Below are 15,569 nucleotides of genomic sequence, written 5' to 3' on the forward strand. Positions count from 1 at the left end.
ATCGGAAGGACTGTATTCGGTGGGCGACATAAGTCAGGAGGACCGTAGTCGGCTGGCGACGGAGGTCAGAAGAACTGTTGTCTGACGACGAACATTAGAAGGACGACGTCAGGTAGAAGTCCAACAATGGAAGAAATCCATCTTCGCGTAGACGTCCAGCGTAGTCCGATAACCGGTAGAAGTCTGGCATCGGGTACAGACTTGGCGAAGAGTGAAGGTCCTACGTCGGGTAGAAGTCCAAAGTCTGTTGGTGGCAGAGGAGAAATCCTGCCTCACTTGGGCGGAGTTTCGGCGTCAGGAGGGAACTCTGTCGTTAAATGAGAATAATTTCCACATCCCGTGGAAGTTGGGAAGAATACTAGCGTTCTCCCAAATATCTGGCAGAATCCCGGCGTGTTCGGGCGGCGGGAAGAGCTCCAGCGGTGGTCGAGGAGGAGAGGATTCTCTTTTTCCCCTTTCTCCTCTTCTTCCCTTTTTCTTCTCTCTCTTCACCCCCCCCCCCTTTGGTGTAGAATGAGGGCTCTATTTATAGTTTTTCTGGAGTGGCATAGCCCGTAAATAGGCGTGAGATCAAGGGCGAATTGGGAGTGTTTTGAATGGACGGCCGATATCGAATCCTTTGATCATGCACCGTTCGTTGGGCATTTGAGGGCCTTAATGATGTCGGAATTCGGCGATCTTGGGCTCGTTGGATTCGTCTCGTCGAGCCGCTCGATTCGAGTATAAGCTCGTCAAAATCGGAGACAGTTTGGTAACTCAAAGTGCGGATTGAACCTTCCAACAGCGCTTTGAGCCCTTGATTCGGACTCATTTATGCTCGGATTGGGTTGATCTTGGTGTCGTTGGGTTCGTATTTCCGAGACGCTCAGTTTGACTGTAAGTTTGCTGAAATCGGAGTTCATGTGCTCCCGGATTTAATTTTTGAAGTTTCCAACTTGATTTTTGCCTCGAGATTCGTGCTCGATCAAGATAATTTTTGCATGACGTATCAGGAATAAATGCATCTCCTTAGTGTTGATTTGTGGTTGGAAAAACAAAACTCTTAAGACATTAAGTGGTTGATCAAGCTATTGAGAAGATTCATCTAATTCAAGAATGACTTCGTTTGGTTCAGAAGTATTAGAGAATATATTTTAAACCTAATATTAAAGATTGAATTCAAAGTTGGAGATCATATTTTTCTCAAAGTTTCACCAATGCATAAAGTAAGAAAATTCAACACAAATGGAATGCTTCAACCCCGCTTAATTAGACCTTTTGAGGCAATTTAAAAGAGTTACCAAAGTTTATTATTGCTTAGCACTTACTCTAAGAGTTGTAAGAGTGCATAATATCTCTTTATTATGGAGCTATGTGCATAGGTGATTCCCATATGATTCAATTCGAGCCCTTATTGTTTCAAGAATAACTGAGCAATGGTGATTCTCATAAAATTCAATTAGACATGTATGATAATACCTTATGTGGTTGAATGTTGATAAATTAGCATAAAAATAAATTAATTACCATTTTCATATAAATGATCATAAACATCTTTATACTGCAGATCATTTTTGGACATGTGATAGTTATTTTTTATGGCTATACTATTATGCCAACCTAGTGATTTGATAGCATTCATTACATTGATATTACATAGCAAATCATGTATTTTCTATTATTCATATTGCATGTCCAATGCCTTGTCAATTATAACTATATAAATAGGAGTTATTTATTGGGTTTTAAATATCAAACTCATTGTAAAACTTTGTTTATAGTAAATTCAACAAGGTTGTCTGGTAGACCATCACTACACGAGCAGATGTTTCAACAATAGTATTTTGCTTGATACTTAAGTTTATGTTTTTGTTTGTATTTAGACTTCTGTTGAGTTTGGGTAGCTTTTTCTTATGTAGTTCTTTCTTTCATTAACTTCTATTAGTTGTTGTTATTTCTCTGTTGAATTCTTATTATACACAATGTTTTTGTAGTAATATTACTTTTTCGCCATGTCTATTTTTACATTTTCAGCTTACAATCACTTGTACATGAAACTTTTCCTCTCTTGAATACAAAACAAATATAATCAATCTTAACTTCTTGAAATTATTCAAGAGTTGTGCTCAACTCTTTCATCATATGTCGCGTTTCATCTTCCAAACTCAAGATGTGACCTTTAAGCCCTTTTGTTGAGTGAAATAATGTCCTCTTCAAATGAATAGGTTAGAGATTCAAAACAAAAATCCCCCCACTAAACAAAAAAGAGGATTTACACGCATAACACTTAATTATATTCTATTTACATATTTAACATCAAAATTTTCATATTTATTCACATATCAGTATATTACTCAACTGGAGGGGAGGTTAACACGACTTAAGGGGAAAGTAGTGGAGGATGATAGGTCATGCAAATATAAGTTTTGAATGCTAAATATAAAAATATGATAGAATTAAGTGTTATGTATGTAAATTCCTCCAAAAAAACTACACCTAACCCGAAACAAACAAACTTCATCATTTTTAAAACAGTTCTAACTTCAAGCAACAAAATGGTACCATATAAGGCTATGAAATCAAAATGCAGCAAGCGGCATAATCTATTCATATGCACAAAAAAGTTTAAAACAGCGAACACATAATGGTGAAGTATAATCTTACCGTCCTGATGAGGAATTTATCATGCGAAGTCCTATCATCCCAAACTAGCAAGCAAACCCTAACACCTTCCTCAGACTTGTACTTAAGTAGCTCCCCCAGGGTAAGTTTCCCACCGGCCGGCAATGGCCGGGTTTGCTCGCGAACCAGCCTTACCTTGTCATAAATCGACCATCCAACAATATATATCAGTCGATGGGCTTCAAGAATGGCATGGCACATGTCCTCCCAGCAAGTTCCCTGATGAAAGACCCTCCCTTCTTCAAGCTGTATCGGCTGCAGATCCATCTCCTTCACATGAGCATCCTGGTAAAGCGTCACCATCCCGCCCTTCCTCACCGGAAAGTACGTCCCCTGAACCCCAAGCCTGTGGGGATTTCCGGCGACGGGATTTTTACCTACAGGGGTGAAACGGAGCTTCACATAGAGCAAGGGTGCGTGTTTGAGGGCGGTCCCCGAGGGCCCAAGAATCGGAAGCCATTTTTCGATCAGCTCTCCGGCTGCAGCCACATCGCCGGCAGGAACGGAGGCGGTGCCAATGAGCTGGGCGCCGCAGACGTCGTTGTCCTTGACGCGAAACTCGATGTGAGGTGTGCGATGAGCAAGCGGTAAGTAGAAGTGTTGGTTCCATCGAGGGTTTTGCTCGTTGGATATGACTTGGGTTCGAGCGACGGTGGAGCCGGCAACGAGGACGGCAACGTAGGGATCGCTAGTGATGGCTTTGGCGATGTGAGCTTCCGGGTGGTGATGGTGGTTAGGACTTCGAGTCTTGGATCGGAAAGGGAGGGAGAGGCCGCAGGCAGTGAAGCAGCGGCGGAGCTGCTCCGTGAACATATCCTTGTTCGGCAGGTTGCTGGCTTGGAGAATATACAGGTCGAGGTCGCCGTGGAGGAGAACATCTTCCATTGTGGCCTGGAAAATCTACGAGCTGGAGGAAGAAGAGAGGCAGCCATTGGAGGGCAGCAGAGGACGTATAAGAGGCAAGGAGAGCAGAGAATCGAAGAGAAGTAAAGCATATGGTTCCTTGCGTTAGCCCTGCGCGGCAATCACAGCAAAAACAAAAGACACAATTGCAGCTTTTCTGTTTCTTCGCGGTGTACTATTAAATTAGTCCTGTTTGGTTCAAAGCAGGCTTCAACTCAGGGTAGTATTTACGAGTAATTCAGAATTTAGCATTCATAAAATTTTGAATTCAGCAAAATAGCAAAAACAGCATTACAAGCACGTGATTTTGCAGCATTACATTACGGCAATAACTCTGATCTGCCGTAATTCTAGATACATGCGGCTTGCAAACCGCAACCGGTGCTAAAAATAATTTTTTTATATATATTTTTTTTTCTTAATATCTCACCACCACCTATCCCTTCACTCACATTGCTTGGTGGCCGGGAAGAAAGAAAAAATATAGAAGATGAGACCACAAATAAAATTACTGTGGATCGTTTTCATTATTTATGGTACATATTTTATTCTATTTGAAGTAAATTACTAAACTCTTATTCTATTTTTCGATGGTTTTGAATTATATTAAATTTATCTCTTCTAAATATGTTAAAAATACATTCTCATGATTTCGTAAGCTTTCACTATACAACTTGTAATTATAAATTTGATACGATTTTATTGCATTTTCAAAGGTTAAATCTTTTATACTAAGTTAAGTGTTGCAGAGATGAGGATGCTTAGGCAGATGAGTGGCTTGACCCTTAGAGATAGGATACGAAATGAGCATATACGTGAAAAGGTTGGAGTAGCTCCAGTGGAAGATAAAATTAGAGAGAGTCGTCTTAGAAGATTTTGTCACATTAAATAGAGGCCTTCCGATGATCCGGTTAGGAAAGTTTAGATATTAGATTTGACTTATGTTAAGAAAGGTAGAGATATACCTAAAAAGGCATGGTTAGAAAATATTAGAGATGATCTTTCTTTATAATATTTAAATGAGAATTTGACTTTTAACCGGACACAATGGCGAAAAAGCATTCATGTAGCCGACCCCACGTAGTGGGACAAAGATTTTATGTTGTTGTTGTTGTTGTTATTGTTGTTGTTGTTGTTGTTCGAAGGTTAAATTTGTATATAAAAGTTTCTACGTGAAATTAGTATGAAAAAGATATATTAACAATGGGTGAAAAGTGATACACCGTGATTTGATTTGGAAATATTGAAATGAAACATATGCTAAAATAATTGATAGGATTAATATGTATTAGAATGTAATATTGATATTGGTATAAATATGATAAGATAGAACAAAATAATTAGTATATGTATATAGAATTGGGAGGCCAAATTGCTAATATGAAACGCTATAAGGTGATGTGAAAAATAATGTAATGATTGATATCAAATACATATGATAATCCCACGTAATACCCTCAATATCCACGTGATTTATTGATTAAAAGTCATAAGGGGCTGGAGGCTGATCGGGAGTTAGAATATAATTTTGATTGGTAATTCGACCCCTAGTTGTCAAGCCTTTATTTTTTACAGCACCCAAAGCCACGGCCAACAGCCCCTGCACCTTTTCCTATTATCAACTCTGATTACCACCATCGAACATATTGTTGGCTATTCAACTTCCTAGTCGCCACCGTCGGTAGCCCCTCCTTATCCCAAAGGTAACAAGATCCCACTCTTTATGTTGTTAAAGCCTACTTATAGATCCTACAATTCAATCAACAGCATGATAATGAATAAAGTAGTATCCATGGCATTGCATGCTAATAAAAAACATATACATTAAAGGATAACAAATCTTAATGGATGATAACTATGAGCTTCAGTCACTTTGTTTGTATTAACTCTAAAATCAAATCAATACAGTTATCAATACCACACATTTTATAAACGAATGAATGTTATAGAGATCAAAAGTAAATGGAAAGTCACTGTATGCCCATTAGCCCCAACTGCTACCCACAACAAATTATCTTCCCTTCCTTCCCAAAGCAGCTTACGCATGCATTAGAGGTTATACATACTTAATATCAATTAATTTTATCTTGCTGTCTATGCTAAATTACTAAGGTGACATTAAGAAAGCGAGTAAATCAAGACATAGAGTTTAATTTTTTTGTTGGATGAACAAGGAAGAGAAGGAAGAGACACCTCCCCAACCACCCCCGGACTTTCACCCGACAGCCGACTGACGCCAGAGTTCTGCCCGGCCGCCGACTAATGTCAGACTTCTCCCGACGTCGAACCTCCACTTATCATCGTATTTCTACCCGACACCATACTTCTACCCATCGTCGGATTTTCACCGGACTTCTCCCAACGTCGGACCTCCGCTCATCGTCATATTTCTACATGATGTTGGACTTTCGCTCATCACCAGACTTCTATCCATCGACAGACTTCTACCCAATGTCAGGTTTTACCCATCGCCGGATTTCGATTCGACATCGTACTTTCGCTCATCACCGGATTCCTAACCAATGACTTCTGCTCGTCGTCGGATTCCTGCCATACATCGAACTTCTGCCTATCACCGTAATTCCATCAGACTTCTGCCTGTCGTTGGACATTCATCGGTCTTCTATCTGACGCTGGACTTATGTCCATCGTTGGACTTCTATCTAACGTCATCCTTCCGACCTCTGTCGCCTGTCGAATGTGGTTCTTCCGACTTACGTCGCCCATCGACTACAGTCCTTTCGACCTCCGTCACTAGACAATGGTCCTTCCGACCAAACGAATACGTCAACAGTGATTCTTTGTATTCCCATCGTGTAATGTACTTCATATAATGTACATCAAGCAATGGCTTTCCCCCCAAGGAAGGGCCTCATTTGTAATCACTTACAAATACTAGTGGATTCATTCAAACTGGGCTAGGCCCCATGGGTTTTCCCCCTTTTTAGGGATTTTCCATGTAAAAATTTTTGTGTATCTTCTAAATGTTGCACCCGTTCTCTTATCTGATTGCGTGATAGATCTTCGTACAATGCTAATACGTTAAACTTTATAATTCTCTACCACTGCAAATACTCCAGGATGCAACAAGTATAGTGATCACAAACATTGTATGCACTGTATAACATAATGATTTGATCATATCAACATGTGCTCATTACTTATATGTCGACCTACACATATGTCTTGCATCCTATGATTCACAAAGCTCATGTATGTCATTCGAGTCATGGCCTTAACATATGCATTACATCGCATTCATCTCTATCTTGATGAGTTAGTTACATTAATCTATATTCATCATTCAATATGTAAGTCATTGCATATATCTTGCATCGCACCTTATCTTTACGTTGACGGTTACTTATGAGTATTATTAATTCAGCTTCTTACACATGTTCTTCTATTTGCTTGCAATGGACTCATATTGTATTTCATGTTGGTTGGCATGTTGTGGTTCATTGAGCCTCGTGAAGAGGCTCCTTCGTTGTGTCAGGGTATACGTATATGCCCTGACTAGCTTATAGTCAGATATATTTTATGTAACTTGTAAAGACCTCTTCTCTATATGAAAAATAGCGACACTTGCACACGCATGACTGTCATTTTATTTTCACCCATAAATTCATGATAGGATGTATTAGACATTGGTTAAAAGTTGGTACACTAATGAAGCCTTAACTTTATTAGTTGAGGCTTGCTCTCCTCTGTGAATCTTAGAGATCTTCATGGTCACCTAGGCCTGTGATGTAGGCCACCTACTTGTGTCATGTGTATCTTCTTCTTTTTTTTTTGGCACAAAGTAGACACCGCTAAGTTATTTTCCTTTAGGTTTTAAAATATTTAAATAATTATAAAAAGTACCACTTAATGATTTTTTAGCCTTTAAATATTATTTTCATGAACATGTCAAAAATATATAAAAAAATTGAAATAAAACCTAAGCTTTAACATGTTAGACTAATCTTATATTAATTTTATGTTATATGTCACTTTGTAAGTGATAGATCTAGTTATATTATTTGAACCTAATATAGAACCTATGTTTGAGATTCATTTGCTGCAAATAATAATAAAAGGGGAATTATTAAAAATCAAATTAACAAAACTAGTTGATGGAACATAATTAATGAACTCATGATCAAAATTAGTTAGATAATGAGGTGGTTGTTTAATAACTTAGTTTTATGAGGCTATTAAATTAACCCCAAGTATGATAAAATAAGCCTCACAACACTCATATAAATAAAGAATTTTGCCTCTTAACTTAAATAATTAATTAATAAGCCATTAATTAACCAACTAAATGAATATGTATCTACAAGCTAGTCAAAGGATGATTGCTGGGTAATCCTGGCCTACAAGACTATTAAGTTAATTCCAATGAATGTTAAATAAATCTCATAGCCTTGATTTAACAAAGGTAATCATTATTCGACTAAAATAATGAGTAATAAATCATTAAGAATGAATCAGTAATGAATCAATTAAAATAGTAATTACAAATCAAAACCCATTAAAAATAAATAAAATTAATTAGATAATGAGGTTGTTGTTGGATAACTTAGGTTTATGAGGCTATTAAATTAACCCCAAGTATGATAAAATAAGCCTCACAACCTTAATATAAACACATAATATTACCTCTTCACTTAAATAAATAATGAATAAACCATTAATTAACCAATTAAATGAATTTGAATCTACAAGCTAAGTAAAAGGATGATTGTTGGATAATTCTGGCCTACGAAACTATTAAGTTAATTCCAATGAATGTGAAATAAATCTCATGACCCTAATTTAACAAAGACAATCATTATTTGACTAAAATAATCAATAATAAATCATTAAGAAACTGATGCTTTCATAAATTCTATTATATTCAATTTGGAGAATAAATATGCATCAAATTCATAAAGCTTTAATGATTAAAATGATTAATAAAATTTAATTTATATTTATTTTCTTTTATATCACTCATTCCGTAAATGAAGTTTATAGGTTGGACTACCTCGAGCCCTAATTAGGCCTCGATGCAGGGCTACGTGTCCTATGGAAGCCTTAGTCCTCATGCCCATTATGATAACATCATGAATGAATAGACGGGATATAGGTGTTAAATCATAAACCTTATTAAAAAGAAAGAAAATTTTTATTTTTAAAGTATTTTCAAATACAATATATACGATGTTGGAAAAGTAAATAAACTTCAAGTTAAACCCTAGTACTTTGACCTATGTCATGTTTGTATTTATCTCTGTACCTATTCCCTAATCTATGTAAGGTATATAAGCTATGCTATCTCAAGCTACGAGGCTACGTGTTTTAATGAGGTTTTGGTCCTCATGCCCATTAACAATGCCACGTGCCTCATAAGTTAAGGTATAAAGGTTTAAAGGTCTACATGAATCATCCCCCTTCTAAAAAATTTAAGACCACATTTAGGAACCTAACCTAACCCCTTTAATACCTAAGTGTCAAATCTAAAGTCAAGTAGAACCCTCATATTTCCTTAGGTTATGGGTTTTTTATTCATATGTCACCATTTTAAAATTAATCAACCTTAAACATATGAAGATTAGGATTTTTTGGTTGATAATAGGCCCACTTAGTGTATCACCCATTAGCCCTACCTTGAGTCTTAGGAAATCAAGGAAAGGTTAACTAACCTTATAGCCTTATAATCACTCTAGCCTTAATTAGGTGTAGGACTAAAGATGGGTCATTTATCCCTCAATTCTTTATAACTCTAGCATAGGTCAGGGCTTATGTATTTGGACTTTTTATATTATAACTTAATGATCAAAGCTATAACCCTAAAATTGAGTTGTAATTAATCCAACTTAAATGGCTAATTACTTGAAGAGAAATTTTTTAGTTACTAAATTAAATAATATGAATTGACCTTATAACTTAAACCTTTCACCTCTGGGTACTTAGGTAACACTAATTTTGCACACACTTAAGTGTTGTATATGACACTTTCATGTAGGCATCATATAGCGTAGGGTGTAACTCCAAGTATTTTTTTTTTAATTGTACACTTTGCATTTATGATGATGTGATGTTGTATTTTTTATTTGAACTATTTATGGTTATCTTATTTTTTATATTGTGGACTAATGTTTGGGCATTTGTCCTTAAGTGATTAGACTTTTTATAGAGATATTTTATGTAGACGGACACATTCTCAAAGGGCTGATAAAAATATTATCATAATAATTATAAATGTACTCTTTAACATGTACTATAAAGATTACTATGTCATTTAAAATGTGGTCTAAGGATAAGGTTTGGATGTATATATGATTGTTTTATTATAGACAATTTTATATAATTTTTGGTAAAGTTAAGGAGCCTATAATGTGAGGCTATAAAGTGATGCTAGTTTAGTTTTATTTCTAGCTTTTTGGTTTCATATATTCTTTTGTAGCTAATAACAAATATTGTATATATTCTTTTGGACTTTGGACCTTATAGTAGAATGTAAATATTGACTATAAAAATAAAATTGCATTAAGTTGTTTATATTTATTTATATATATATTTTTAATGAAATTATTTAATTAGCTCTAATTATCAATTATCTGGTTAGCGATGATCTCATTGTTAAAGAATATTAGGTGTTAATTGAACATAATAAAAGAAAATAAATTCTTCCACTTTAGATCTCAGGGCATGATAGTGTGTGAGGCTACTTCTAATGGAGCTAGCTCTTTTGTACATGTTGTGTGAGAATTGTACTTGTGCAGAGAGAATGAAAACGTCTTTACTGATTAGTAAAGAATTTTTTGGTCATTTCTATCATTATTTTATGTCTTGTAGATTTATTTTATTTGGTCAAATGAAAATGGTTAATTTTATCTTCTTGATTGGCTAAATTAGATTTTCTAAGCTTATGATAATTTATTAATTAAGTATTGCATATAGTATATTTGTGATTTCATAAATTATTTAACAATATTTTTAATTTCTCCATGCCTCATAGTGGGACAAAGGCTTGATGATGTTGTTGTTGTTGTTGTATAGGTCATGTATAAACTTAAAATATAGTGTGATATATACCCTTGACGAAGAAGTAGAAGAAGAAATAAAGGATTTAAAATGTAATTTGCCATGCATAAACATATGATAGTTAGGGTTATGGGATCTTAATGAGATAGTAAAGTTGTATTTGGGAGGAAATCCTAACTAATGTTCCAACGTGCTCTAATAGAGATGATGAATACTTATGGTCTGATTTACATCAACAATATAAAGGAATCTATCTATTACAAGCATGCATTTTTAAATATCATATATTCAAAGTTTTAAAAACTATTGCATTGGTCTTTTGTAACTATAGCTTTTTTACTTTTAATTGCATCATCTTTGATAAATGACTGATAAGATAAATATAGTAGTTTTATTAAACATTACTAGAATGAGATTAGGATAATTCCAAATTATCATGAGAGCGATATTCGTCTCATCACTTTATTACTTCACAAAACACGTGCACTTGCGTTGACATTAGCATAACAACTAATATTTAATAGACCAAATAGTGTGCGAATAACCTATCACCCCTCCATGTGTTCCCCTCTGAAATTTAAAATCTCTTGATTGTGGGTGAAGAAATAAAGTAATTTCAATCTAATTTTTTATTTGCTTCCCCACAATTATTTTCTCTATCCCTTCTTGTTTTTTTTCCAAAGGTAGATATTCCACTCTTTCGAAGTTTTGTCTCATTGCTTCCTTTTGTGATAAGAAAAAGGGATTGTAACTTCTTTTCTTTGGAAAATCAACATGTCAAGCATTTTACTGATGCAATAAGGTACAAAATAATCAAATTAGGATAATTAGATGGATTTTGGACTTATTCACTACTTATTGATATGTATATGAGTCATAGACATTATGCAAAAAGAATTGGAGAGCGTACGCACATAGAGAAATGATAAACAATTTGTAATTTTAATAGAATAAAATAATTGTAAATTATGAGTAATAAAATAATTATAATACTAAGAATAATAAAAGGACATTAATGTGATAGATTTTAAGGAGATTAAAATAAATAACAAAATAATCATTCTTCATGATTGCATAAAGAACCTTCCATGAATATATTTCATAACAAATGGAATAATTGAAGTTATCATTCCTCAAAACATATATTTCTTCAACTCATTATGTTCACACACATAGTGTCACAAATGTGAATAGAAAATTTTCACTTCCTTTATTAATGCATCTCCTTTTAGTATTTACCTTTCCTACAAATCGTTTATTGTCTTAATTAATTTCATAATTCTGTTTTTTTTTTTTTTCTAGAGAGATCTTGCCCATACTAGATAGTAAAGAGAGAAAACATGAAAAGGAAAATATACTAGTTTTCCCTCCTCTTCTATGATAAGGCTTCCTCTTGCAAGCAATAGGATGCTCCTTTTTTTAAGGGTTTTGGGTTCTTAGGAAGAACATATAATATTCTCGAACCAATAGATAAAGCATTAGATTAAGTGAATAATCTTAATTGAAATCCTCATGTTGACCTAATCCATAAATAAATAAAAAAACTTTGGTCTAAAGGCCTGACACATTTAATGATCGAAATCATATTAAGGACCTTAGTTTGGAACGGCTTTCTTGCTACTTCTTGATTCGACCAACTAGTTATCAATGATGGCTTCCACATAGCATAAGAAGACAAAATCTTAGTGACTATAAATTATATATTCTTGAATTTTTAATGTATTATTTGAATGTAACTCATCTTGATATGTTGATTGGGAGTTTTGGTAGATGATAATTAGCTAAAAGTTTTTGAATTTGAGGCTTACCAATTTATTATGTGTTTATTTTAATTGGCCTAAATATCCTAAAAATAATAATAATCAAATAAGGATGAGATATTTTACTAATAATGTCTAAAAAACTTATAAAATTACTACAATAAATTATTTAATAAATAAATCTATTCTTTCCGCTCTGTGACAACATCACGGACTGTGGCTTAATTTCTTCTAGGGGTGTAAGTGAGTCAAGTAGGCTCGTGAGATTGCTCGAACTTGACTCGGAAATGAGCTCAAGAGTCGGACTTATTGAACTTCGAGCTCAAACTCAAGCTCGTACATTAAATGAGCTCAAATTCGAGCTTAATGAGATTCGATTCGTTAGCTTGAGCCTCAAGAGTTCGGCTTATTTAATATTATATTTAAAAAAAAATACATTACTTGTATTAGTAAAAAAACCTATTGTTTCTAGTAAAAAAATATTGATTGGATTTAATGCATTAATGACAGCTCAGTTTTTTTTAAAGCTGGCAGCAAGTGTTATCTTTTTAAATATATATATATATATTAAAAAAATACTCCAAAATTAACCTTTAAATGTTTATCTGCAGTAATAAATGTAGCTAATGTTGTGTTTAAAAAAAATAAAATAAAATAAAGCTGCTAAAAGCCTAAAATTGCAATTTTTTTATTAAAAATACATTAAAAAAAGCTGAAGATTCATTAATTTTTCGGACACGCCTTCTTCTTTGAAGCCATAAAAAAAGCTGCCAAACCTTTAATCTAAAGTTTGAATTTTTTGTTTCGTTCTTCTTCATTTCTTATGGAGCGGGGTGATCATGGCCGGTTCTCGCTGCAGAAGAATAAAGTATAAACTACCCTAGACGGCAAATGGGCAATAGGCGGTTCCCAATTTAAAAATTTTAAATCATTTCCTCGCGCTCTTCTTCCCCTGCCCACCCAAGAGAAGCTTCGCCTACCCAAAACTTTCTCATCTACTCAACTCTCCCACTCCCATGGGCTGCGTCTCCTCTTCCTTCCTAGATGACGAAGCTGGCAACCTTAGCCCCGGTTTCGGCCATCACATCGTCTCCCTCACCTCCACCACATACGGCCTCCTCTCTAATCTTGACTCAGCCACTCCTTACCAAACCCCTCCTCCTCCTCCTCCTCCTCCTCCTCGGCTTCCATTGTCTGGACCCCCTTGCTCCATCTCCCCTGCTCCTCTCCGCCGCCCCGAGCCTGAAATTATCAACTCCTGGGAGCTAATGGCCGATCTCGACGTCTTCACCCCTCTCAAACCCTTAAACCACACAATACCCCTCAACCCAGGAAAAGAAAACACCCACCGCGCTCTTCACTTCCCCGATCCCACCAAAAAGGCCAACATCCTCCGCCCTTCCAACACCACCATCCCGCCATGGCGCCGCATACTAGAGTCATTCGAGAAGCGGTGCCCTCCAGGAGGCGAGAAAGCTGTGGTTCTCTACACCACGACACTTCGCAGCATACGCAAGACGTTCGAGGACTGCAACGCGGTGCGCGCAGCGCTCGAGGGGCTCGGCGTTTGGGTTCTGGAACGCGACGTCTCCATGGACCTAGGATTTCGCGAAGAGCTTGGCCTGCTAATGGCCGGTTCGGTTGCTTTGCCGAGGGTATTTGTCAGAGGGCGGTATATAGGTGGGGCGGAACAAGTGCTTCGGATTCACGAGGAGGGAGGACTCGGAGTCCTCGTTGAAGGGCTGCCGAAGGTTAGGCATAGCGGGGCTTGCGATGGATGCGGAGGGGCGAGGTTCCTGCCCTGTTTCAGATGTAGTGGAAGTCGGAAACTGGTTGTACCGACGGGCGAAGGAGGGAAAGGCGGCGGTCTAGAGTGGCGGAGGGGAAAAACAGTGAGATGTCCGGACTGTAATGAAAATGGACTGATGCTTTGCCCCATCTGCAGCTGATCAGATCTGCCGCTTTTTGAATTTGAATTTTTGCTGTCGAATTGTGTCCGTTGTGTATTGCCAAAGTTCTTTTTTTTTTAATGGAAAATTCTGAGTTCCATAGTCTTTCTTTTTTCACCTACAATTCCAAAGTCATTATGTTTAAATTTCTGTCCTGATAAAATACGCTTGGGATTTGGAGTCCGGGATGTTCCCCCAGTGAACCGCGCTGGTGTGGTCTCTTTAATTAATGGTGATGCATCTTGGCATCGGACGTAATAATTTTTCCATGTTTTCAATGATCTCTTTCAGAAAAAAATATGAGGCAAAGCCGCTTTTGATCACATTAGGGTGGATTTATTAGGTCCAGATTTAGCGCTGAAGTCTAACACGGCCAATAAAATAAAAAAGATGGCTTCGGTTGGGTTAAAAAATGCTCAATATTTTAAAAATAGGAAATTTACAAGCATATCATGTAATGTAATAAACCATATATTTGATTAGCAAGGTGGGTATTTCATTAGCAATGAACAACATAACCACATGAAGTCACCTCTTGCCTTTGTAAGTGTTTGTGTTCAAATTAGTCCATCTTCTATTCTACTATGCTATATTCACATCAACAAAACTAATTAAAATTTACCTAGGAAATTCAATATGATTGACAATTTAGTGCTTGTTCCTCTTTTACTTCCTTTATTCATGATGATCTTTTGTGCCATCAAGAATCCTCAACACAAGTATTTGGCTTTTAGAGGTAGAAGCAAGAACAAGACATCCTCAGATAAACGATCCAAATATTCTTTATCCCTCATAAACTCATAATAAATGATAAATGATCAGCACATTTGATAACTTCTTTAATTGATACCACTTTCGACTCTGCTCCATGTTTTCGTCGTCAAGACAATATCATATTATATACACCATAAATTCATCACCGTTGTTGTCAGCCACCACCAACCTTTGGCCACCATCATTGTTAACTACTAACCATTGCCCAATCTATGGCTGTTAGCAGCCACTCGCCACCCTCCACTGGCAACTCATTGTCGACTGCCCACTATCACCGTGGCCAACACTGCCATGCCACCGGCTACTAAGTCCACCATCTTTGGAGTTTACGTAGTATTAATTTTATTTTAAGTAAAAAATAATAATAACGTGTATTATTTTACACTCATTCAAACAATTCAAAAACATTTTGAATGCATTGTATTTATCTTACAATCCCTTTTCAGCAAACTAGATAGCCCATTAGTTTTTTTTTTTTTTTTTTTGGGGGAAAAAAAAGTTGTTTAAT

The 15,569-nt window shown here is 36.0% G+C and overlaps 2 protein-coding genes across 7 annotated transcripts in view; one reads left to right on the forward strand and one right to left on the reverse strand.

Moving 5' to 3' along the window:
- The window catches only part of LOC110108302 (phospholipase D delta), a 46,238-nt gene extending 42,452 nt beyond the window's left edge, over positions 1 to 3,786 (reverse strand). For 2 of the 6 annotated variants that reach the window (XR_003699585.1, XM_020838884.2), the window contains exon 1: positions 2,644 to 3,786. Coding sequence is in view for 5 of the 6 variants with exons in the window: in XM_020838884.2 (XP_020694543.1) it covers positions 2,644 to 3,546 (903 nt within the window). In the remaining variant the exon portion in view is untranslated. The remainder of the gene's footprint in view (positions 1 to 2,643) is intronic. The other 4 variants (XM_020838879.2, XM_028691906.1, XM_020838882.2 and 1 more) reach the window with 4 other exon arrangements.
- Positions 3,787 to 13,354: 9,568 nt separating this feature from the next.
- LOC110108290 (uncharacterized protein At5g39865) lies at positions 13,355 to 14,287 on the forward strand. Its single transcript, XM_020838868.2, has one exon. It carries the CDS (start codon positions 13,355 to 13,357, stop codon positions 14,285 to 14,287), a length of 933 nt encoding a protein of 310 aa, XP_020694527.2.
- Positions 14,288 to 15,569: the final 1,282 nt, after the last annotated feature.

This window comes from Dendrobium catenatum, unplaced genomic scaffold, assembly GCF_001605985.2.
Source record: "Dendrobium catenatum unplaced genomic scaffold, ASM160598v2 original_scaffold_86292, whole genome shotgun sequence".
In the NCBI taxonomy this organism is placed as follows: domain Eukaryota; kingdom Viridiplantae; phylum Streptophyta; class Magnoliopsida; order Asparagales; family Orchidaceae; genus Dendrobium; species Dendrobium catenatum.

Coding starts and splice junctions, on each gene's coding strand:
- LOC110108290 (XM_020838868.2), top strand. CDS start 13,355: ATGGGCTGCGTCTCCTCTTCCTTCCTAGATGACGAAGCTGGCAACCTT.